General features: G+C 43.3%; 1 protein-coding gene across 1 annotated transcript; it reads right to left on the reverse strand.

Annotated features, from left to right (window-relative positions):
* Positions 1–381: 381 nt before the first annotated feature.
* On the reverse strand, positions 382–22,799 carry TRIM42 (tripartite motif containing 42). The gene is made up of 5 exons (XM_066245406.1): positions 22,459–22,799; positions 17,894–18,591; positions 13,332–14,155; positions 9,437–9,661; positions 382–641 (listed from the first exon to the last, which is right to left on the reverse strand). Exons 1-5 carry the CDS (start codon positions 22,797–22,799, stop codon positions 555–557), a joined length of 2,175 nt encoding a protein of 724 aa, XP_066101503.1. The 3' UTR covers positions 382–554.
* Positions 22,800–25,114: the final 2,315 nt, after the last annotated feature.

Below are 25,114 nucleotides of genomic sequence, written 5' to 3' on the forward strand. Positions count from 1 at the left end.
AAGTCTAAGAGGCAGCCCAGAGACCAAGGGGTTAATGTTATGGGAAGACACATTCAGACCCAATAATTAGAAAAAATGTCTAACAATATGGGCTGCTTAGTATATTTAAATAGCCTGTATGGTGAGGCAACGAGCTCCCTGTCAATCAGTGACTTGTCCTAACAACAAAAGCTGGCCACACTAGGGTTAGTTGCACAGTCAGGGCCTTGCCTGCAAAGACAGCTCTTTTCCCGCCCAGCAGCCTGGTGGTGCCATGTACAAAACACCACAGAACTCTGAGCCTGTGGCCAGACCTGAGCTAATGGAGACACAGAGACTCGCTGGCTATTTTGTGTCTTAGTTTCATAATAATGAGCAAACAGCAAGCCACAACATCAGGCATTTCCTTTTATTGGCTCTTAGAAGACTCCTGCTGAAACGGCCCCGAGGCCCTAGGAACATCATCTGCAGCCTCACTAAAGAATGGGGTGAGAAAAATACATCTACATATGTGTGTGTGTGTCTGGGTCTATTTTGTGGAGAGTCTTCCAGGCTGCCAGCTGCTCTGTGGGAGCTCAGAAGTGCTTCTGGAGGGCAGACTGGATATTCTTCAGCAGGCCCCACTTGGCTCGATTCTTTCCGTGCCCGTCTGGCGTTACCACCTGCAATCAGAAGCAGAGAGCCGTTGGGCCTTCCACGGGGAAACAGCAGCTCCCAGGACTGGGCCCTGCCGGGTGCCGGCTATAACACACCTCATCTCATCAACAACTCACACCAACCACGAGGCAGGTGCCACCGACCCCATTTTATAGATAAAGAAACTGAGGCTCAGAAGGATTGGGTAGCTTTTCTAAAGTCCCACAGCTAATATGTGGTGGGATTGGGATTTCCCAGACCAGGTTACACTTTCTTGAAGGCACTCGTGTGACTGAGAGCTGATGATAGTGTTGGAGCTGCGACCCCAGATGGGCTTCAACATAGAGCAGCCCTCTGGGTCCTACTCTAGAAATTGCTTCTGTCACAACTCTCATCATTTGTAAATTTCAGCAACTATGTTTAACTTTTTTACCAGACTGTGAGCACCTTGATTGGAGGGGGGGGGGGGGGCTGACAGCCCCCATCTCTCTAATCCCAACATTGATTACGGTAAAGGGAAGTTTCTTAGAAAAGTAGATAAAAGGTGAATAGAACCATAATTTGTAAATCTGCCAATTGTTTCTCTTTGATGTTTCATATTATCTTTGATCACAGTGAATGATCATGTTACTGAGAAAAGGCAGACTGCACTGGGCATCAGGTCCCTCCTAGAAGTCTCACCAGCTCAGCTTAGATATGCATCCCTATGCCCTACCTTAAGAGTGGTGGGTTTCTTCATATCTCTGGTCCAACAACATCCCCCTTTCTCCCCAATACACATTTACTGAAGAGGCATTTATTTATGGGGTGGGTTGAGATCCCAGGATGAGAGGCAGCCCCCTGGATCGATGGGCTCTGTCTAGATAACTCAGGACTTGTGGGACAGCTGGGGTGGGGGTGTGGTTTGGATGGCGAAGAGCAATGGTTGTACCAAGTACATTGTCTCTATATACAAAGCTTCTCGCTTTTTGTTTGTGTTCAAAAGGAAAGAGAAAATAAAAAGAAGCTTATTACCATTATGCTCTCTGGTTTTACACAATTTATTTTCGGTTTTAGAGAAAACAGGGCTTCATGCAAGGTAATATCACATACATGACATTGGATTACCCTTTGCCAGGTAAAAACGAGAGATGACACTCAGAGATAACCCTGATAAAGGTGACATAAATAATGTATGATGAACACACAAAGCTATCAGAGGACAACGAGGAAGCGATACCAGCGTGTGAGTGGCTAGGAACTGGCTCATAAAAATAAGGTAGTCTGTCTCTCTGCCTCCATACTTCTCACTTCAGAAAAATAAAATAAAATAAAATAAAATAAAATAAAATATACTTTAAGAAAAAAAAGAAGAATGGACAGACTTACCTTAGTAGATCATCAAGACAGCACACAGCTGAGGTTAAAGAACAATAAAACTAGTGTGGTATTTACATAAGAACAGACAAACAGACCAACTGGATACGACAGAGAACTCGGAGACGTACCCCTAAATATATGGCTATTTAATATAAGATCAAAGTGGACCTTTATTGTACACTAGCAAAAAGATGTTGATTGGTAGATGATATTGGAAAAACTGGCTTACTAGCTGCCCAAAGAGTATATTCCTGTCTAGAACTACTTACAAAGGAAGACTATGAATGGATTAAAGTCCTAAGTTTGAAAGGTGAAACTGTAAAGTTAATTTAAAAATATATAGATTATCTTTGTGATCTAAGCCTAAGGAAGGACTGTTTAAAAAAGAAGTTTAAAAGGTCAAAGCATAAGGAAAAAATAATTCATGACTTCTATAACATCAAGATTAAAGATTTCTGCTATTTCATAAAGTACACCATGAACAAAGTTAACAGACAAATGTCAGAATGGAGAAGTTATTAGCAATGTCTGAAACATTAGTTATAGCACTATCTAGACTATATAAAGACATCCTGCAAACCACCAAGAAAAAGAAAAAAATGCAATTAAAAAAATGGAAATTCTAAAAACCAACAAGCATATAAAATAAACTTTAAAGCACTAGGAGATAACAATTTATACCTATTGGGCTAGAAAAATAGTAGAAAGTTGGAGTGTGCCAAATGTAGGTTGGATTTAGAATATAGAAGCCCTCATTCATTCTTTATGGAAGTATGCATGCATATAGTCAAGTCAAATAAGCACATACTTTAAGATCCAGCAATTTCACTAGTGGTATATATCTGGTAAAGACTATGTTCTCCCCAAATTCAAATGTTGTAGTCCTAACCCCAGTACCCCCAGAATGTGATTGTATTTGGAGATAGGGCATTTAAAGGGGTGATAAAGTTAAAATGAGTTTACTATAATAGGCTCTAATCTACTCTGACTGGTATCCTCATAAGAGAAAGTTTGGATACACAGAGACACATCACAGGGGCATGTGAATAGAGGAAAGGCTGTGAGGAGAAGGCCAATATCTGCGAGCCAAGGAGAGAGGTCAGAAGAAAGCAGGCCTGCCAACACCTTGATCTTGGATTTCTAGTGTCCAGAACTGGAAGAAAATAAATTTCTGCTGTGTAAGCCACCAAGTCTGTAGCGTTTTGATATGGCAGCTAGCAAACTCATACCCCATCTCACCCACAAGGCGTCACGAAAGAGGCTGTTCAGCACAGCATTACTGGGAGTCACCTGGGTGTCCATCCTGACTGACTAGACAGGTAAGATGTGGTGAAGATGAGGCAGCAATAAGAGTAAGGCAGTGATTTTAACCCCTGTCATCTCACGGCACACATAAACTTATTATTGGAATTCTGTGGCATGCCAAAACAATATTTTTTTTAACTTTTATTTATTTATTTTTTTTACAGGGACAGAGAGAGAGTCAGAGAGAGGGATAGATAGGGACAGACAGACAGGAACGGAGAGAGATGAGAAGCATCAATCAGTTTTTTGTTGGGACTCCTTAGTTGTTCATTGATTGCTTTCTCATATGTGCCTTGACCGTGGGCCTTCATCAGACCGAGTAACCCCTTGCTCGAGCCAGCGACCTTGGGTCCAAGCTGGTGAGCTTTTTTTGGCTCAAGCCAGATGAGCCCGCGCTCAAGCTGGCAACCTCGGGGTCTCGAACCTGGGTCCATCCGCATCCCAGTCCGACGCTCTATTCACTGCGCTACCACCTGCTCAGGCAACAATATATATTTTTTTGTCAATCTGAGGAAAAAAATAGGTATATTTTTTATTCATTCACACTGGATGGCTATTGTATTGGCTTTTGCCATTTTTTTACTTGACATTCTAAGGGAAAAGAGGTCAGTGCCTCTGAATAAATAGTCAGGTATTGCATGTTTTTAAAATTCTGTGGCCTACCTGTTGAAAATTGCTGGAGTAAGGGACTAAATGTGCATAGAACATGGATGGGTCATAAAAACACAGAGGTGGGGTGGGGGGTAAACAAAGTCAGATATGTAACACAACACTATTTGTGTAAGTTAATAACACACTTATCACACATCATGTAAGAGCACATAAAAGCAATAAGATACACATAAAACATATTAGAATGGATGTCGAGAGAGGAATGTTCACAAAAGAATAAACTGTGTAAACAAGAAAAGGGTCTCGCATAGGCCAATGTTGATAATGGACCATGAATTGAGGTATGTGATTAATTCAACCTTCTGTATATTAGGTTAAAAATAATAGGTCTATCTTAGCCTAAATTCTATCACTCCAGGTTCCAGCCCATCTTCAGGGCAATTCCAATAGGGTTCTATTTACATGAAGGATCAAGGACTCTTTGGTGTGGAGTAGGTTTGGGGTAGTTACTCTGAGTGTGAAGCAGTGTTGGTCACTCAGATTGTCTTCCAATCCCAATCCCTAAAATGCATGTCTCAGCCTAGCACAGGGTCTGCAGTAGGGATGGAGGATAAACCATATTGGGGGATACTAGGAAACCAAGGTAAGAATGCCAAGGTAGGATGCCCGGGAAGGCCAGGTAATCCCGATCTACGGCTGGAGTTCCATCCTGAACGCAATGTGGGCAGGAAGGGAGTGGCAACGAAGATACTCAGGGTTGCTGGCAAGATGACTTCCTGAGCACATCAGACACGGGGTGGGTGGGAGGGGCCCCAGTACAGATGGGGAAGAAATTTGAGAAAATGGTTGGGGGCAGAGGTGCCAGATTTCCTGAAGAGCTACAGGGAGAGACCCAGAAGAAAAGTACCAGTCTGTGACTATTGTTGGGCCTGAATTTTTACCTCCAAATCTGAAGGAACCTGGGTCATCCAATTTACAGAGTGTGGTAGGCAGAATAATGTCCCCTAAAAATATCCATGTCTGAATCCCAGGAACAGGTGGGTATGTTGTGTTACATGACAAAGGGGAATTGGGTTGTTAGTCGGCTGGCCTTAAGACAGGGAAATTATCCTGAATCATCAGGTGGGTCCAGTGTAAGCACAAGAGTCTTTCAAGATGGAAGATAGAGGCAGAAGAGAACGAGAGAGATGGCAGTGTGAGAAGGACTCAGCCTTCTGGTGCCAGCTTTGAAAATGGAGGAAGGGGCTATGAACCAAGGAGTGTGGGAGGTTGCTAGAAGCTGAAAAGGGTGAGGAAATGAATTTTCTCTTAGAGCCTCCAGAGGGAACACAGCCATCCTAACACCTTGATAAGACCCATTTTGGATTTCTGATCTCCAGAATTGTCAGATGATAAATGCATTTATGTTGTTTAAGCCACTAATTTGTTACAGAAGCAATAGGAAACCAGTATATATAGAGAAAGTTATCTTGTCATGGGAAGACTTCTTGGAAGTTAGCGGAGATTTGAAGTCAGAGAAAGACAAAGTAAGGAGACTATTTTCAGAAATGGGGATGGTGGTCAGCAGGGATATTGAATATGAGTGGAAGAACAGGAGGAGAAACTGAGGCCAAAGAATACAGGACTTGCTTGCAACAACTTTCTCCTTTCCTTCAAAGATATCAGTTAGGGTCTTGGCTGTTAGAAGCTCTTAGCTGGGAACCATGGGCCAAGAAGGGTGAGTAAGGCCAATCACAAAACTTGTAGCCTGGTGGCTTTGGGGCTTAGACCCAGGAACACCAGCCCAAGTCTAATGTTCTTCCCAATGCATGAGCTAGCCTTTCAAAGAAAGCAAAAGTTGGCTCTCACAGCTGTTGCCTTCCGTGACATTCTTCCAAGTGAGGTGCTAGATCCACAGGACTGAACATGCCCTGCATCTGATTATGGTGTAGGAAGACAAAGAGCTCCCACTTTAGATGAGACCTAGCTCCCTGCTCGACTCCTTTGAGTTACATGAAGCCAGACACTCTGTCTTTATAGCCTCAGTTTCTTCATCAGTAAAATGGAGGCTGTACTCCCCACCTGCCGAGTAGTTGAGAGGCTCAGTGATAATGAATACACAGTGTCTGACAGAGTTGGCCTTCAATAAATAGGACCTTTAAAAAGTGTTGAAGTTAATTTTCATGCTTCAGGTGCTATACTTCAAATAAAATCCCTTAAAAAAAAATCAACAAGCCCCAGACTATGAAAACTAAGTACAAAAGGTGCTATTTCACTTCCTTTACAAAAGTATATATGAGAGAAATATTGCATTTTGGAGAAGAAATTATTCTGTTGCCTCCTAACATAATTTTAAATGAAAGCTTTCAGGGATACCTGCACAGAACTGATGCCAAAGGAAAAAATATTTTGATTTTATGGGAAAGAGCCAAAGTCATTACTTTTATGAAACTTTATAAATGTCACTCAAACACACCATCTTATTTTCATTTGCTATTGAATTCTTTACTTATGCAAATCATGACAGATGTTAAGGAAACCAGTGTTTCCCCCAGAATGCTAATATAATCACAAGGAGGGAGGAAGAATTACTTCTAAAGAAAAAAAATCTATATTGCGGCTCTGTGACTCTGATAAAAATGAAGCTTCCAGAAAACCTCATTAATTAGTGCTCTGCTCAGTTAGAAATTGTGTTGAGAAGTAAAGGGTCTGCAATAAGTTTCGTTCCCAGACAGGGAGTGCAGCTTAATCGCACAAACACCACTTCAGAGGGAATGTTATTCTTGACTGATTGTGTAAGACGCTAAGAGCTTTCAGGCAGCTTTTGCTACTTTGTAATTATTAATTTTGTCTATCAATTTATTTATTCAGTCTTTAATTTGGACATCTATTCCCTTGCTCATTTGTGTGGTCACATTTTCACTCATGTAGTCACTCCATATCCATTAAGAACCCGCTTTGTGTGCAGTGCTGTGGTAAGCATTGTGGGAGAAAGAAAGACGAATTAGATGTGACTTTTGTTCTCAAGGAGTTCGAGTTTAAGAGGGATGACAAAACACCTACTTAAAGCCAGTATACATCAGCCTTCCAGCCACATCCCTGGTTCTAGCAACTAAAAATGACGGAAGATAACATTGGAAAAAAAAATTAGTAACAGCACTGAGTGCTCTTCATGGGCCAGGCATTTTTGAGGATTTTGTTTTTTCAATGGGAAGGCAGATGACATTAGATTGAAGGAAAAATCCACGGTCAGAAGGACATGCCGCAAAGTGTGGTAGCAGCTGTGAATGCTCCAGGCTTTGAAGAGAAGAGTAGCGAGAAGAAGGGCTCTAGGCACCTGACTGGCAAGGCCACTGGCTGGTCAGAGCAGAAGAGTAGACAGGCTGACTTTCTCATCTGTTGGTCAAATAAGTTTGTAAATATGATGAATATATTTGCTCACTTATAGTTTGCATTGGGTGTGGGGGACAGGCTGTAGGCAGGCAGGGTCATTATAGCCTAAGGCTTAGTTTTACCACTAAGCTTTACCCCACACCCTTGACCGTTGCATGATGTGGGGTGGTGCACTATTATGAGGAGTCCCATTATGCCTCAGATAAGTGACTTTGTATCAGAGACTTCCTTATTTGTATATTGGATTAAAGGTTTTGATTTCTACGCTATAAAATGGGGCAGAGGAGCCCATGCTGGAGGAGAGCAGAGAAAGGCCACATGGAGGGGAGGAGAAGCAGCCAAGATGGCAGAGTGCTGAAAGAGAAACCAGTTTGTGCAGTTTGTGCAGAGAGAAAGAGATAGGGAACAGAGGTGAATAAGGCTGGTGAGGTACAAACCTTTGATTCTAGGAAACTCGGATGAGTCAGTGGCTTTGGGAGCCCTGAATGGAAAGAGAAGTGTTTTCCCACTGTGTGTATTTCTTGCCCTGGGGTGAAAGCTAGGATTGAAGCTAATGGCCCACCAGTTCTAGGCTTCGTTGTTTCATTACCGTCTGTCCGAATCAAAGGCAGCTGTGATGGTGGCCACGGCTACTAGCTTTACATCATCCCACTTCCTTCCCGTGTGGTGTGAGTGTCTGACTTCTGGGGCTGAAGGAGGCAGTGCACGTGGGTCTAGCCCAGGAACTGGAGGGGAGGATGGAATTGAGAGCCCTGATCCCAGGAGGCTTGCTCTGGGTAGACTGAGCAGCAGCGTAATCCTGACGCCACTCTACTTCCTACTTCCCTTCATCACTAGAGCCATTCAAATTCTCTGCAAGCATCTGACCAGAGACAAAGTTGTCACTAGTCAGAGAAAGAGAGAGAGAGAGAGAGAGAGAAGCATTGAGACTGAGAGAGAAATAATGACTTTCCTGTTGCCTTGGGCATCAGATGCATGTCCTGGCTGGAAGTGGTCCCATGAGACTCCCTTCTCTCTGTACTATAGATTTCCTTTTTTAAAATATTTTATTTTTCAATTACAGTTGACATTCAGTATTACATTAGTTTCATGTGTATAGTATAGTGATTAAATGATCATATAATTTACAAAGTGATTTCCCCTGATAATTCAAGTACCCACCTGGCACTATACATAAATATAACAATATTATTTACTACATGCTCTACGCTGTACTTTCCCATCCCCATGATTATTTTGTAAGTACTCACCTACCTGTACTTCTCAATCCCTTCCCCCTTTCCACCCGGGCCCCCAACCCCCCTCTCCTCCAGCAGCTCTCAGTCTGTTGTCTGCATCTATGTAAATTTCCCTTTTCCAAAGCTGAAATGGATGGACTTAATTCTCTCTTTTTTTTCCCTAAAGAATTCCGATTAAAACATAATCTACTCTGACTCCAAAGAATGCCAGCATTGTTGTATAGTAAGATAGCTCTGCACAGTCTTGGTATTTTTCTTCCCTTTCTCCTTTGAATATCAATAACATTATACCCATGAAAGTATGTTCCCTGGGGATATGTAGAGGAATCAGCCTTGAATCACAAAGAGGAGAGGAATATAATCTTGTACCTTTTTTTTAGAGTCCATCCTAACCTCCTCAATGGCTTTTCCTTGACTTTCAGATAAACAACAAGTGCATTGTTTTAGCATAACTATATCCCAAATATTGCATGGGACATAGTTATACTATAAAAATATTTGTTGTTTGCCTGAGTTGCAAATTGAATTGGGCATCCTGTATTTGTATTTGTTAACTCTGGCATGCAATCTTTGCTTTGAGTCACCACCAGGTCTAATATGTAACTTTTTTTTTGTCTTTTTTGCCCCACAATTATTTGTTCACTTTAGGGACCCTGAGCTCCCTGAAGGTAAGTATTATGTCTTATTTTCCTCTGAACCTCTACATTCTAACACAATGCCGAGCACAAATGTTTTTGAATCAAACTGAGCTAATAATTCTTAGGCCTCATTTGCAAAGTTGGTTGAGGACAGCAGCCCTCTCTTTGGCCTTGAGTTCAATTTCCCGGGATTAGACGGGGGCCGTCACCTACACGGTGGATTCTGTGGTCTCGTGAAAATCCTAACAGACCTGCATCCAGACAAAGGATATCTGTCTGGATTGAAGTACACAGTACCTTGCAGACGTCGCTCCACTGCCCGGGCCCGTTGTCGTTGGTGGCTCTCACTTTGAACAGATACTCAGTGTTGGGGGTCAGGTTGTGCAGCTCCAGGCTCTGCTGCGTTATGTCCCGAATCTGTCCGCAGAGTTCTGTCCGCACATTGTTGGGAGGAGAAGTAATGAGTTCATAGAATTCCATCTCAAAGGAGTCCACATCTTCTCTTGGGCATGTCCAGTAGACCTATGAAGAAATGAACATGTGGGTATAGTTCTAGTCTACACTTCTCAGCTTTCTTTCCCATCAAGGTTTGTGACATCAACTAGGTAAGGTAAGTTTTAGCACATTCCAGTGGAACCACAAAATCCTAGAAGATGAAAAGTATATATATATATATATATATATATATATATATATTCCAACCCTCTATTTTATATACAAGAAAATAGAGTCCCAGAGAGGTGAACTGAATATTAAAGTAATGGAGAATATATGTTTATACTGAAAGCATAAAATATCAACCCTTGCGAAGAGATATATTAGCAAGTATCAATTAGAAGATTGTGCCTGGCGTATAAATATTCAATAATAATTATAGTTTAAAATAAATATTATTACATGCTTTATTTAAACTTAAATAAATTTAAATGTTATAATGTTGATAAAATTAATTTATAATCATTATTTTTTAAAACACTAAAGCACAGACATTTATTTCTCACAGTTCTGGAGCTAGAAATACGAGATCAAGGCACCTACAGATTCGGTGTCTGGTGAGGGCCCGTTTCCAGATTCATAGACATTGTTTCTCTTGCTATGTCCTCGCATGGCAGAGGGGGCAAGAGAGTTCTCTGGAGTCTCTCTCTCTTTTTTTTAAAAATTTTCATTGAATCTCTTAGGATGGCATTGTTTAATAAAATCAGGTAGGTTTCAGGTATACAAATCTATAATACATCATGTATACATTGTATTGCGTGTTAACCACCCAAAGTCGAGTCTCCTTTCATCGCCTGCACCTTCTTCTACCTCCCCACCCTCTGTCCCTCGTAATCATCATACTGTTGTCAATGAGTTCTTTGGGTTATTATTTTGCTTTTAAAGATTTTATTAATTTATATCACAGTTACAAATCAAGTTATTTTTTTCTGCTTATTAAAACAAACATGCTCACTGTGAAATACTTAGAAAATAGAGAAAACGTATAAGGGAAGAAAATAAACATCACTTATAATCCAACAATTCAATTAATAATTAATTATTATTACTTTTCAATTTTGCAACACATACAAACACAGAAATACATATAATTTGGATTATATTGCTTTATTCCTGCTTTATATTCCTGCTTTATATCATTTACTATATATATTGAATATTTCCCTACACATTAAAAATTCAGTAAAGCACCATTTTAATTACTGCCCCACAAGTGATTTAATTCTTCTACAGTTGAACATTCAGGTTGTTCTTAATTTTATCCTTTAACAAATAATGGTGCAATGAATACTTTTGGGCACAAATCTTTGCCTGACTTTTTAATCATTTCCTTGCAAGGGATTTCTAGAAATAAAATTGAGTTTTCATAAAAAACTCTTTAGGATTTTAAAGATACATATTGACAAGTGATAACTCCAATTTTCAGAATCTTTTCTACTCCACAAGCCTAAAGGCAACTATGTCCATCAGTCAGCCATTATTCGAGAGATGTCAATACGGATCTCCTCTTCTGCATTATGAGCACCACGACTTCTGTGTGAATTCCATTCCATGGTCCTGAAGTAGCAATCAAGGATGTTTTTACATCGGATACCAGTGTCTGCAAGTAAGTCGACGTGTCTTCTCGACAGCCTGACTTGACTAAGTTTCCCCGTGCAGGCTCCTTTCTTGAGCTCACCCAAGGAGCGCTAATAGGCAGCATGGGGTGACTATCCTCCAAGCCCAAGTAGAAAGCAGACACCACCAGTCCTTCCCTTCTGGAGCAGGATCCTGCCAACCTCCCAAGAGGTCTGAGCTTCGTGAAGATGAGACCTAATGTCACCCCTGAGCTAACGTCACATACACTGCAGGCTTTGCTGATCCAGTATCATTTAGAAACGTAGGTTCGGCAGCTCAGTTGTAGGCGTCTCTTGTGTGAAGTGCAGAGATACTTTGCTTTCTTTGATGGGGCCCTGGAGGGTATGTTCTATGTTGCAACATAAGATCATTCTTAGTGTCAATTATAAATTCCAAAAAGTAGATTATAATGTCTGAGGACATTAGAAAAGTAAAGTTCGGTTTGTGTCTGGCTTTCGTTTTCTTGTTTTAAGACCATCGGCATAAAGTGTGGCCTGCAGCTCGTCAGCAATGGCAACACCTGGAAGTTTGTTAAAAATGTGGAATCTCAGGCCCCACTGAGACCCACTAAAACAGAACTTGCTTTTTTTTAATTATTATTATTGTATTTTTCTGAAGTGAGAGGCAGGGAGGCAGAGAGACAGACTCCTGCATGCACCTGACCAGGATCCACCCAGCATGCCCACTAGGGGGTGATGCTTTGCCTACCTGAGCTGTTGCTCTGTTGCAGCTGCAGTCATTCTAACATGTGAGGCAGAGGCCATGGAGCCATCCTCAGCGCCCCAGACAATTTTGCTCCAATGGAGCCTTGGCTGCGGGAGGGGAAACAAGAGATAGAAAGGAGAGGGGGAAGGGTAGAGAAGCAGATGGACACTTCTCCTGTGTGCCTGGCCAGGAATCAAACCTGGAACTTCCACATGCTGGGCTGATGCTCTACCGCTGAGTGGCCAGGATCTCCAAACTTGCATTTTAATGAGGTCCCCAAGTGTACTCCTAGTTTAGACATCAAAGATGCTAAAAGTATTTGGGAGTGTTCTCAGATTATGGGGACAAAAGATGGGCTCTGCCACAGGAAAGCAGGCCTTGGAGATGTTCTTATAGGGAACCCTAACACAAGATAGGATATGCTCTAATAGAATATCTAGCTGCACCCTGGCTGGATAGCTTGGTGGGTTGGCGCATCATCCTGAGGTGCAGAGATTGCTAGTTCGATCCCCAGTCAGGGCACATACAGAAACAGATATTTCTGTCTCTCTCTTGTTCTCTTCCTTCCTCTCTCTAAAGTCAATAAACAAAACAAAACAAAACAAAAAGAATTTCCAGTTACATATTAATCTTTTTTCTTCCCTGAACTTTAATAGAATATTCTACAAACAGCAGAAAGGCTATTTGGCTCTGTTAAGACAAGAGTGTCAAGTAGAGGTCATGACCCTGGAGCCAAATGATGGCCGTTGTAGAGGTCTCTGGAAGATCTATCCCCCATTTCCCCCAAAAAGGTGACTCTTAGGAGGTAAGAATTGGAATGCCATTCAGGATTATCTTTCCAATTTTTCCAAATCATGAAGAATCTAGATATTTTCTTTAGGAATGGTAGCAATTTAGAGGAATCCTAGCTGATAATGGATATAACCTGCATTTCTTCAAGGAGTCCCCTGAAGAGCTGGTAATGGATATAAAATGCATAACCTGCATTTCTAATTCCAATTCCTGGCTTCCTCTACTGTTATAGGCCTTCCTATCATAAATATTACACTTTCCACACAGTCTGCTCAGATTATGTTGGTTCTCACATTGGGTTCCCTTTCATAGAGAAGCTGCCTTTAAAGTGGGATTGGGGCTTTCAGGTGTATTTCTGGCTGTGAGTTAAATACTTTGTTAGCTTTAAGCCAGTCTTGAGCTCCTTCGATTTCAGGAACGTATCTCTTTTGAATGGGTTGACCACAAAGAATCCAGAGGAGCAAATTAGAGTGACCACCCCCTGGAGGTCAAAGCAGTAATTGCAGTCTTTCCGACTGCCTGCCTCCATTATATACCCCATACCCTCTCACTTTCCCCACAGAGCCTGGAGCCTTTTTCTTACCTTGGCAGCCCTTGGATACACCAGAGTCTGGTAGATGACGACGGGGCCTGGGGTTTTCAGAGAGCACTCATTGAATGAGTACCAGTTGTGGAAGCTGCTGCTGTTCTGCACAGACTGGTTTTCTGCCCCTGCAGTCCAGTAGGTGTAGAGACCATCCGTGGTTTTGGCAGGTGCGGCGGACTGGGCTCGTCCACAGGCCTCTAGACCCATCTTGGCCTTCTCTCCTCCGCTGGCGTTGAAGGACAATAAGGAGGCGCTTCGCTGGTATATCTGCCGGTTGCCGAAGCTATGGGTGCTGAAAGTGACCTTCCTGGCAATCATCATTTCTGAGTGCGTGGGGTAGGAAGAGGGCAGGGAGTCCCCTGAAGAGCATACCTTCTTGGGTCCCGTGGGGAAAAGCTCATGGATGGCAGTAGAGAGCTCGGCAAAGTCCAAGGGCATGCAGTTGATGGAGTGGAGCCGCAGCTGCGGGTCAGGCCTGTAGGTGCTCTGGATGCCGTCCTCGATCTGCTCCACCAGGATCTTGGCGGACTGCAGGAAAGCCACCTGGCCTGTCTCCTTCAGGGCTTCCTTGGAGTAGGCGATCAGGCCATCCATCTCGTTCACCTTCAGGCTGGTGATGTTCACATATTTTTCTATCTCCTGCTGCCTGGACACTTCTAGGTTCTCTACCTGCTCCATGATCAATTTCTCTTTTTCTTGTAGAATGCTGCGCAGCTTGAGAAATCCATTTCTGATCTCTTTTCGCTTTGCCTCCTTGTCGGCTTTAAAGCTGCTTTTTAAAATGTTGAATTCCATGAGGTCATTATCAATTTCATATCGCACTGCAAAACAACCAAGTTAGTTATTTCAGTTAAAGTTGTCATTTCCCCAGACGTGAAAGCCAGTACTAAACTCAAGCAAATTACTTTTGACTCCAAGGCAGTGGGTGGAGAGGGAGGGAAGGCCTTGTAACTGGGCCAGAACATGCTGGAATGAATTTCATAAAGTGATTTATGAAACGTATCTGACCTTCCTCAGTCTATTCCTCTTCTTCTCCCACGTCCCTCAGATATAACACTAATCCCTGTGGCCTTGGGTCTGAAGTTGGAAGTTCAAGGCCACCCTTGATATTAATTTTCACCAGATTTCACTTGTCAGCAAACTGGACTTGAGAAGATGTAACGTTACAAAGTGACTGGTTTTCCCTGTGTGAAAACTAAGTCTTTGAAGGTGTAGGAGAAAGAACCAACTTTGTGATGACGACTTCTAAACTTTGCCATGCTTTATTAACCAGAAACCCAGTCCCAGACAACAGGGCTGCTCTTTCCCAGGCCTTCTGTTCTCTGCTGGGGGACTCTACCCTCCCAGGGTCAGTGGGGCTGCCTCTCTTGCTTTCCCCCACTTCTTTTCAGTAAAGGGTCTGTGTTACACTTCCGCGAGAATCTAATTCATCCCGCATCCTCTCACGTGGCATTTTAAGTCTACTCAGGCATTCAGCAAGCACTGAATGGACACCGTTCCACAGCACATGCCTTTCTAGGCACTAGGATCACAGATGGGAATGTGGGAGGGCAGGGACCTCGTAAATCTAATGATACTACAGCTCAGAGGACACTATCCTAGGGGAGCACACAGCATGTCTCAATCTGTGAAATGGGCATCTTTGTTGGCTTTACAGGAACTTAGGCATTAAGTACCCATTTAAAGACATGTGGCCTATTCCAAAGTAAGGTCCTTCCATGAAAGTCCAATTCCGCAGTGAATGGATGAGCTACGATCCTCACTACATTTTACTCAGGATTGAGAGTGATCAAGTCTTTTTGGTACTTAGTTATTTTTCCTTGTTGGACTCTTATACTTTTTTCAATGTTTATTTTATTGATGTAGAGAGAAGAAGGGAGAGACAGGAACATCAATCTGTGCTGTATGTACCCTGACTGAGAATTGAACTGGCAACCTCTGTGCTTTGGGATGCTGCTCTAACCAAGCGAGCTATCCAGCCAGGTTCTTAACATGGTTCTCACGCACTTGGTTCTTAACATGGTCTCGGGTCCATGGTAAGCTGGACTTTTGTGGGTGGTTTGAGTAAAAGAAATCCTAGAGTTCTCTCAGTCATAAAGCCAGGGCCCACAGATGTCATGGTTGTCACTATGCCCAGGGTGTGTAGAGGTGCTTGAAAGATGCTTGTTGAGTGAAAGTCATTCTATCCCATTTTCTAACGTCTTTGGGGGGAATATCAGCAGTGGCATTCTCTGGCTTACTTTCCGAAGTCCCCATTTGCTTTGCTCACCTTCTCCCTCACACTGGTCCAGAGGGATGAGCAGGTGATGCAGATGGGGGCTGGACAGGACACTATCAGGTGTGGATGCAGTGGGGCTGAGAAGTGCCCCCTGGCCTCCCCAATGCAAGCCTTACTGTGACTTATGGAAACTGAAATTCCACTTTCTGTATTCACTTTTTTTAATATTCAATAGTGACTCACTGTCAAAGATACTTGGATACATTTCTTGCTTTATTAAAGATTAGTTAAGGTGAAGTAGAGCACAGTCCTGAAAGGCAGGATACAAATTACTTAGATGAGGGGAAAGAGGCAGCACCAGAAGAAGAAAAGGCCAGAAGTGCCCCTCCCCCTTGCAAATATAATGGCTTTGCAAAAGCTGGTCTTGGAGCAAAGTCAAATCAAGGTCTCTTTCAGGCAATATGCTTAAAAGCTATTACTTCTTAAACATTTATATGGATTAGATACATATATTATGGATATTATGGATCATTTTCATATATTATGATATATTACATGTATTGTTCTATTGAGGAAGATATTGTTCTCATTTATAGATGAGAAAACTAAGGCTCAGAGAGGTTGAGCCACTGTCCGGTGTCACACAGCAAGTGAATGGGAGAAAACAGGGCCTGGCCTAATTTTTGTCTAACTCCAAACCTATATTTTTAATTGCTTCAGCTGTGGTTCTTAGCCCTCTGTGAGCACCAGAATCACCTGGGAGACTTTAAGAAAACATTCTTTTCTTGGCTGCATCTGCTGAGATTCTGAATTGGCCTGAGTTGGGGCTCAGAAATTCAGAAGAGGAAGTTTGAAGCTAGGTTTAGAGCGAATCCAGGGAATCTCCTGTTAAAAATGCAGATTCCCATGCAGTCAGGATGGGGTAGGGCCTGAGGTTCTGGCATTTCTCAATATCTTTATGATTAGATTCTGGTCACTGTTTAGCATAATCAATTGTCAAATGAATATTGTGAAATTAGCATGGGTGTTGGGGTCAGGTAGATTGGGTCTGCCATCCACTAGCTACCTTTGCCAGTTACTTCCTGGAACACCTGGCTTATTCACGGAGGAAATTTTTTTTTTTTTTTTTGTATTTTTCTGAAGTTGGAAACGGGGACACAGACAGACTCCTGCATGCGCCCGACCAGGATCCACCTGGCATGCCCACCAGGGGGCGATGCTCCGCCCATCTGGGGCGTTGCTCTGTTGCAACCAGAGCCATTCTAGCACCTGAGGCAGAGGCCATGAGCCATCCTCAGCGCCCCAGCCAACTTTGCTCCAATGGATCCTTGGCTGCGGGAGGGGAAGAGAGAGACAGAGAGGAAGGAGAGGGGGAGGGGTGGAGAAGCAGATGGGTGCTTCTCCTGTGTGCCCTGGCTGGGAATCGAACCCGGGGCTCCTGCATGCCAGGCCGACGCTCTACCACTGAGCCAACTGGCCAGGGCCCATGGAGGAAATTTTAATGTCTGTATTATAGGATTACTGAGAAGAGTAGACATAATTCTTCTAAAGGGGCTGGGTAACATAGGCCTCTGACAATGAAGATATTCCCAGAGGCAGAGTCCTACCAGAATTCCTGAGATCCTCATGTCTCCTCAGGTGAATGCACACCCAGAAATTACTGGGCTGTTTGCCAAACTCCGTAAATACTGTTATACTGGCTTCCATCGTGGAAACTAGGGTCAGTTTCCCTTATAGAAACTCAAACTATATTATATGCAGCCAATATAAAGCAAACATAAATAGGCATGCAGAAGAAAACAGGCAAGTTGTTGACCAGAATGTTTTTGTCTATTTCTGAATTTTCCTGTTATGTGTTTATTACTAGTTACTTTACTTTGCTATTTGCAAGTTTTGGGGGAAATCATCAAGGAAACTTTTAAACTGAGGTAATTCTCAGCACTGACTTAATTCTCTTCCCCTGAAAATTGGGATGTACTGCAGAAATCCAACTCTAGTGACAAGACTCCTTAGAAGGACTCACAGAATGTCAGGGTGCTATGGAATCAAACTATTGTCCAGAGGGGAAAATAAGGCCCAAGGTCGTGAAGGTTAGAACTAGGATTATAGAATCTTTATGGACTTGTGTGCCAGATAGTTTTGTTTTGTTTTGTGTGTTTCATGTAGAATAACTCATTAAACCTTCACAACCACACAACGAGGGAGTCATTACTATTTATCCCCACTTTATAGATGAGAAAACCAAGGCACAGGGAGGTTAAGTGCCAGGTGTGGACACCAGGCCAATGACTCGCAGCCTAGCTTTAGTGCTATTCTGGAGGAGAGAGAATGGAACCATAACCTGCTTTGAACTTGGCAATGACGCTGAAGAGTGCAGCGGCCCTCTCAGAGCAGGCGTCGACGAGGCTGACTGTGTCGTGGCCATTGTGGAACGAGGTCTTGCAGAAGGTGCAGAGCAGCTGGTCGTCATTGCGGCAGTACTCTATAATGCGGCTGGATGGGTGGTGGATGCAGATCTTCTCGTCCTGGTCCTCCGTGCTGGTGTCCACGAAGACGTGGTCCTGCATGGTCACATCCGAGTGGAAGATCTTGAGGCACTCGTTGCACATGTTGAGGCGGCAGGTGATGCAGCGCTTGTAGGCGACGTGCCGGCCGCGGCAGACCTGGCACGTGATGGGCCCGGTGGAGCGATCGAAGCGCCACTTGAGGTAACCGTGCTGCTGCATGTAGCGCTTGGTGAGGCGCCCGCGCAGGTAGTTCTCGGGCAGCTGCATTTTGTGGCTGTAGGGCATGCAGTGCGAACGGCTGCACACCGGGCAGATGAGGATGAAGAAGTTCTCCGTGACCTCCGCCTGCTTCTGCAGCTGCCGCAGGCACTTCTCGCACAGGCTGTGGTTGCAGGGCAGCATGAACGAGTGCAAGCGCAGCCGGCCGCACGAGGGGCACGCCAGATGGTCAACGAGGGGGCTTTTCCCCGGCAACTTCCTCGGTTCACCGACCTCGGTATCGCTGCTCCCGACGCGCAGGGCGGTTTTGGAGCTGAAAGGAGACGCAAACACAGGCAGGGCTTCAGGATGCAGGCTCCTGGGCTCGCTCCATTTCTCCACCGCTGAAAGCGGCAGGGGGCTACCGAGAGGCAGACCCGTGTGACCGCAAGGAGCAAGGGCTCGGCGCCAGGGTGTCTGGGTTCTAATTTTGCCTTCACTATCTTTAAACTGGGTGATGTCAGAAAAGCTAATGAGCCCCTCTCTCTGCCTGTTTACTCATTATAAGATTAGTACCCACATGATGGGTTTCCTTGAGAGAAGTACAGCTGACTCGAGTACAGCAAGGCCGTGGAGAATCCTGGGACTCCGTAAGGGCTTATTATTTTTGAGCAAGAGAAAAGCAGCCAACACTGGCCTGGCACTGTCAGCCCCGCCTTGCTGTTCAGTTGGCCATAACAACATTCCAGAACTCTAACACCAGGCAAGGCCATCCTAGGACTCTGGTGAAGCAAAGCAGAAACAAAGCCACTTCATCTTAAACTTGGACAAGAGCAAGAACATTGCCCAATCCACACAAATGGCCAAACATTCCTCTCCTGGTTAATAGGAGTGACTGCTGCTTTTCCACCAATTGCAGCCTGAGGCTCCCTCTGTCCTTCCCACATTCTAGACAAGCTTTACTAAGATATCCAATAGCAGATTTACCCACATCTAATGTGAGTCTAAATTCTGTAATAGCTTACTGATCCCTTCTTGCTGAAACACCTCAGAGTTAACCAGAGTGTGTGTTCTCACTTGCTGCAATGGGGTAATAAATTCAATCTCATCCAAGTACAGGTGTGTTCTTGGTGAGTGTTGCCTGGAGGGCATTGGCATCATTGTTATTAGTGTAAGATGGAACACAGAAGAGGAGGGTAAAGTGTCCTTTCCACGCCACCTGGAGGTCCATCCCTGAGCCAAACCTAAAACCCAGGTATCTGGCCCCTAGACAAGTAAGAGTTAAGGATCTGGGCAGATTGCACATGGTGCGATGTATCACTGTGGAGCTGAACCTTTGAGATGGGTTTCTTAATCTCTCTCATTCTCAGTTTCCTCATCTGTTAATCAAGGCTCACAATACTACTTCTGTCATGAGAATTTTATAAAGTCTGCATGAGATAATCCATGAAAAGTGCTTAACTGTTGGTATCTAGTAGGCATCCCGTAAATGTGGCCACTGTAATTACCACCCTCTACTACTAGCCAGCCAGTGTCCACAGCAGAGGAAAGCAATAGTCAAGACCAGGGGTCCCCAAACACTTTACACAGGGGCCAGTTCACTGTCCCTCAGACCGTTGGAGGGCTGGACTACCAAAAAAAAACTATGAACAAATCCCTATGAACACTGCACATATATTATTTTAAAGTAAAAAAACAAAACGGGAACAAATACAATATTTAAAATAAAGAACAAGTAAATTTAAATCAGCAAACTGACCAGTATTTCAATGGGAACTATGGACCTGCTTTTGGCTAATGAGATGGTCAATGTGCTCCTCTCACTGACCACCAATGAAAGAGGTGCCCCTTCCGGAAGTGTGGCAGGGGCCGGATGAATGGCCTCAGGGGGCCGCATGCTGCCCGCGGGCTGTAGTTTGGGGACCCCTGGTCAAGACCATGAAAAGTGTGGGCTTGTACTATTGTGTGTGTGTGTGTTTTATTTGTCTAATATCTGAAGCTAGTTTTATGTATTATAAGAATTATGGACAAAAATAAAAGCATGTTTGTAAAATTCAAGTGCTAATTGGGGCAAAAGCAGTTTATAAAAATAAATAAATTAGCCATAGGATGGAGATGTCACCAGATACACAATTTGTGACTATATTAATTTCTTTTCTTCTGTTCACATGAATGATGTTTGGTGTTGATCTTGACCATTGTGGCTGTGTTATCTTCTGCTTTTGCCTTCGTGTCATCCCTACCTGCTCCTGTATCATTCCCCATTCCCTTGGTCAGGGACCTATGTCTCGGAATCCAGATAATCAAAGGTGTTACTCACATATATGGGAACGAGTGGCTCTATGGTGATGGAGATTGCCCCTTGTGGAGACTCAGGCACCTAGAAAGCTCATCCCTTAGGATTTGGATGCTGGGCTCCAGGGATACTGGCCTCAATGATCTCAGCCCTGTTCCCTCCCTGCTTTCCCAGCCTCCTGCCTGGGTCCTGAAAGGGTCACCTCTAGGAACACTTCTATTGTACACATTAGATGGATGGACCCGGTGGTGGGATTCAGCCAGATCACACTGCTTTGGCAGAATTGATACCTAATTTTTTATTGAGTTCAGCAAACCAATTGTTAAAATGGCACTAGTAATCAGGGTTCTCTCTAAGGTGGGCGCCCGGGCAGCCACCCAATGAGGAAATCACAATTTACAGTCCTTACTGTTTTTTAATGTTCATCTGTAATGCCGCATATTCTAAGCACCTGTAGCAATGTTCATTCTGTCCATAGGTGGAAAAATACTGCAAGTTGAGGATGCCAATCAAGAAGTGATATGGAAATACCTTAAATAACAGTTTTATTGATTTTTTTCAGGTATTATTTAATATTTTTTATTATTATTTTAAAACTTTCTTATAACATAATCTAGTTTTGAGTACCTCTTTTATTGTTCTTATTTAAGTATTAAATGCATTAAATAATAAACTACCTGTTGGTATATATTTTTTATACTTAAAATAGTCATTAGGGCAAAGAACCAGTTGTCTGAGTCTCACCACTCAATGGACCTCTCTGGTTTGGGAAGGTGGAACTCTGAAAACCAGGAGTAATATAAAGGGAGACAGCATGAAAGATCAGAAAGAGAAAGGGAGGGAAGGTGGTGTTGGGGGAAGAGAAAGAGAGTGATGAGCTAAGAGACAGGTAGGTAGGTGTTCATGGTCCAAGGAGCCAGGGTGAAGGTGAAAAAAGAAGTGAGAGAAAGATATGAGGAAGGCAGAGAGGGATGAATGAACCAGAGTGGGCAGAATGAGCAAGGTGCTGAGCAGTAAGTAGTGGCAAGCAACAGGGAAGGCTGTGGCTCAGAAACCAGGAGAGGCCAGACGGAAGATTAACCTCTGCGCCCCCAGGGCCAACCTCCGGACACCTGCAATAACGTCTCTGACTGTCTTCTGAAACCCTCAGGTTTAGACCTGGAAATTCAGTGGCTGTGGTCTCATGCCCAAACCATCACCTCGCCCACAGCCTTGCCTTCTGGATAGGAACAAAGAGGAGCTGCCTGGTGCCCTCATATAGGATGTGGGGTCAACAGTGGCCTGTGGAAGGGATTGCTTTTCTAGTAAGTGTTGCAGATATCAGGAGTTCAGAGGAGGAAGAGGAAGAGTGATTTATATTTTTATGTCACATAACAGATTACGAAGCACATGCATTAGTCCTCATGCCCATTAAATCATGGCAGGTATTTTCTGTCCATTTTGCAGTAGAGCATTTTAAAGTTGAGAACACAGACTTTGGGTTCAAATCCTGACTGCATCTGACTGGCTGTATGATCCTGGGCAACTTAACTTCTCAGAGGCTCACTTTCCTCTTGGTAGAGTGGGCATGGGGTGAGGGTTCCCTGGGTCACTCAGGCAGTGCCTGGAAAGCTGCTTAAGCATTGAGCACAGCTAGTGCCATTTTGCACAGGTGAGAGGGTAATGCTCAGCGGAGCACAGTGCTCGGTCACACGGCGAGAGAGCATGCATTTGGAGCTCGGGTTAATATGTGATTAAGAGTTGTTTAGGACACACTTAATTGCTACACAATTCTTTGCCTCCTTTATTTAGATAGAGAAATGGACTCAGGGCAGGAACACCAGCCTACCCTGTGGACTCCACAGTGAGCAGGGGGCTGCCAGATTCCTGAGCCAGTGTGGCCCATGTGGGGTGCCCGGTACTTACGAGGTGAGGATGGCCCTGAGGCGGCCCTTGCGGAATCTGATGGTGGTGTTGCGGCAGCAGCGGCTCTCGTAGTAGTGGAATGTGATATTGCTGCTTGCTGTGCAGCAGCACTTACAGTTGGGGTCATTGGCCCAGGAGCAGCAGCACCAGTGGCAGTTGGGGTTCTCGGCACAGGTACAGTGGCAGCACTGGCAGTCCCGCTCATCCTTGTAAGGGCAAGGGAAGCAGGTGCAGTTCCGCTCGGAGGTGAAGAGGAACTTGCAGCACAGACAGGAGCATAAGCGAGGACAACATCTCTGCCATGTGCAACATGGAGAACAAACACACATAGCCGTCTCCATGGCTCCTGAGTTACTGTCGCCTGCCCTCCTCTACCAGAATCTTGCTGTCAGCTCTCCTGGGATGGGTTCCTCCTCCCCCGGGGAGGTTGTAAGAGGTTGGCTGTTATGAAACCTTCACAGGCCATGTCCCCACTAGGAAGCTTCTGGGCTGGTATTTACATATATCAGTCTGAGGCCTTTTGCTTATGTCACAATCACTGTCACCTCACCATATCTCACCATGCTGGGTAGGTGAGAGGGTGAGGTCTGAGGGTTAGGGGCAGGTGGGCTGATGGGCATGCCGTGTTTCCACAGAGCCAGGTCCAAGGAGTGATAAGGCAATGAGCATCCTGAAGGGTTAGCTGTCACCTGTCATCTTTCCAGCCATGAGGTGGATTTCAGAAGTTATTTCTCTCTGCCTGGTGCTTTCCCTGCAACTTGGGCAAATGACTTTAGGATATGTCTTTATAGGCTAAAAGTGTGTGTGATTAATTGGAAAGTAGACTGACATGATGTTCTTCTCCTTGGGTTCTTTCTGCATTGATAGAACTCTTTATTGGATGGACGAATCAGTGTTTACAAATAATAGCAATGCCAAATTTAATGGGAATCACCAGTTCAAGAAAGAATTAAAGGGGAAAAAGATACAGGTTCACTTAGACCCTTCATTTAAGTAGTCATTGAGTTTGTCAGCAGCTGCAGTCACTGCTGGTTTTCATGAGGCTTCATGCATAAGTCACTGAAAGTTCCTGGCCTTTTTTTTTGCAGCTTCATGGGATTTGGCTCAAGCTGCTTTCTTCCCCACCTCCTACGCCCATCCCACTGTCTCTTTTATAAGAGGCTGGAATTCTACGTGAGAATCTTTAACTCTTCTTTTACTACATGTTCAGTATCTCTAGAAATGACCTTATATGTTAGGGAAAAAAAATTCTTTCCATTTTATGTAGCTGGCAAAGATTTAAAAAGTAGACATTTTTTGGTCATACCACCCTGTGGTATAAACATTGTCTTATTATTTTTCCAAAAAGAAGCAGAAATGAAAGCTAAACTGGCTGCAGGAGTTTACTGCATACTGCACTGTCCCTCCCTGTGATCATCACCTCTGTAACAGGGCTCACTATGTCCTCCACACATCGATTTTAGATTCCTACAAATGAAAATCCTGGATCATAGGGTAGGTTCTTTCTTTCTTTCTTTCTTTCTTTCTTTCTTTCTTTCTTTCTTTCTTTCTTTCTTTCTTTTTTCTTTCTTTCTTTCTTTCTTTCTTTCTTTTATTTTTAATTTTTAAATTTTATTTAGAAAATTAACCTTAACAGGGTGACATTGATCAATAAGCGTACGAAGATTCAGGTGAACATCTCTATAGCATTTGAACTGTTGATTATGTTGTACACCCACCACCCAAAGTCAAACCATTTCTGTCAGCTTTGTCCCTCTTTACACCCTTCCCCCCACCCCCTTTGCAGTCCCCCTCGCCCATGGCCCTGTAAGAGTTCTTTGTATAATATAGATACTATACTTTATCAGATATATATAAATAATTTGAAAATAGTTCTTCCATTCTGTGAATGATCTTTTTACTTCTTAGGTAGTGCACTTTGAAGCCCAAAAGTTTTAATTTTATGTACATTTTTGTTTTGTTGCTTGCTTTTTTAGTGTCATTTAAGAAACCCTTGCCTAACTCAACATCTTAGAGATTTATACCAATGCTCTTTCCTAATAGCTTTATAGTTTGAGCTCTAATACTTAGGTCTTTGATCCATTTTGAATTAATTTTTGTATTTGATGTGAAAAAATCAATTGACCATAAATGTATGGTTTATTAGTGGACCCTTCATTCCTTTGATCTTTATGTCTATCTTTATGCCAATCACCCTGTTTTGATTACTACAGCTTTGTAGTATTGAAATTGGAAGGGTGTTTTCACTTTTGTTCTTTTAAAGATTGTCTTGGATATTCTGAAACCCTTATATTTTAATACAGATTTTATGGTCAGCTCTTCTTTTGTGCATAAAGTTCATTAGAATATTAATAAGGATTGCATTTAATTTATAGATAAATTTGGGAAATATTGTCATCTTAACAATATTAAGTTTTCCAGTTCATGAACACAAGCTGTCCTTCCATTTATTTAGGTCTCTTAAAGTTTCTGTCAAGAGTGATTTTTGTTTTCGTTGTACAAATCTTGCATTTCTATGGTTAAATTTATTCCCAAGAATATTTTATTTTGTTACTACTGTAAATGGAATTGCTTTCTTAATTTTAGGTTTAGATTGTTCATTGTTAGTGTGTAGAAATATAACTGATATTTCTGTATTGCTATTGTGTTCCACAAC

Source organism: Saccopteryx bilineata, chromosome 10, assembly GCF_036850765.1.
Source record: "Saccopteryx bilineata isolate mSacBil1 chromosome 10, mSacBil1_pri_phased_curated, whole genome shotgun sequence".
Lineage (NCBI taxonomy): Eukaryota > Metazoa > Chordata > Mammalia > Chiroptera > Emballonuridae > Saccopteryx > Saccopteryx bilineata.

Excerpts from the sequence above, each read along its gene's own strand:
- TRIM42 (XM_066245406.1), bottom strand. The coding sequence starts at position 22,799 with ATGGAGACGGCTATGTGTGTTTGTTCTCCATGTTGCACATGGCAGAGA. Across the intron at positions 9,662-13,331 it reads TGTATCCAAGGGCTGCCAAG|GTCTACTGGACATGCCCAAG; the intron begins GTAAGAAAAAGG and ends ATTTCTTCATAG. Across the intron at positions 642-9,436 it reads AGTGGAGCGACGTCTGCAAG|GTGGTAACGCCAGACGGGCA; the intron begins GTACTGTGTACT and ends TTCTGATTGCAG.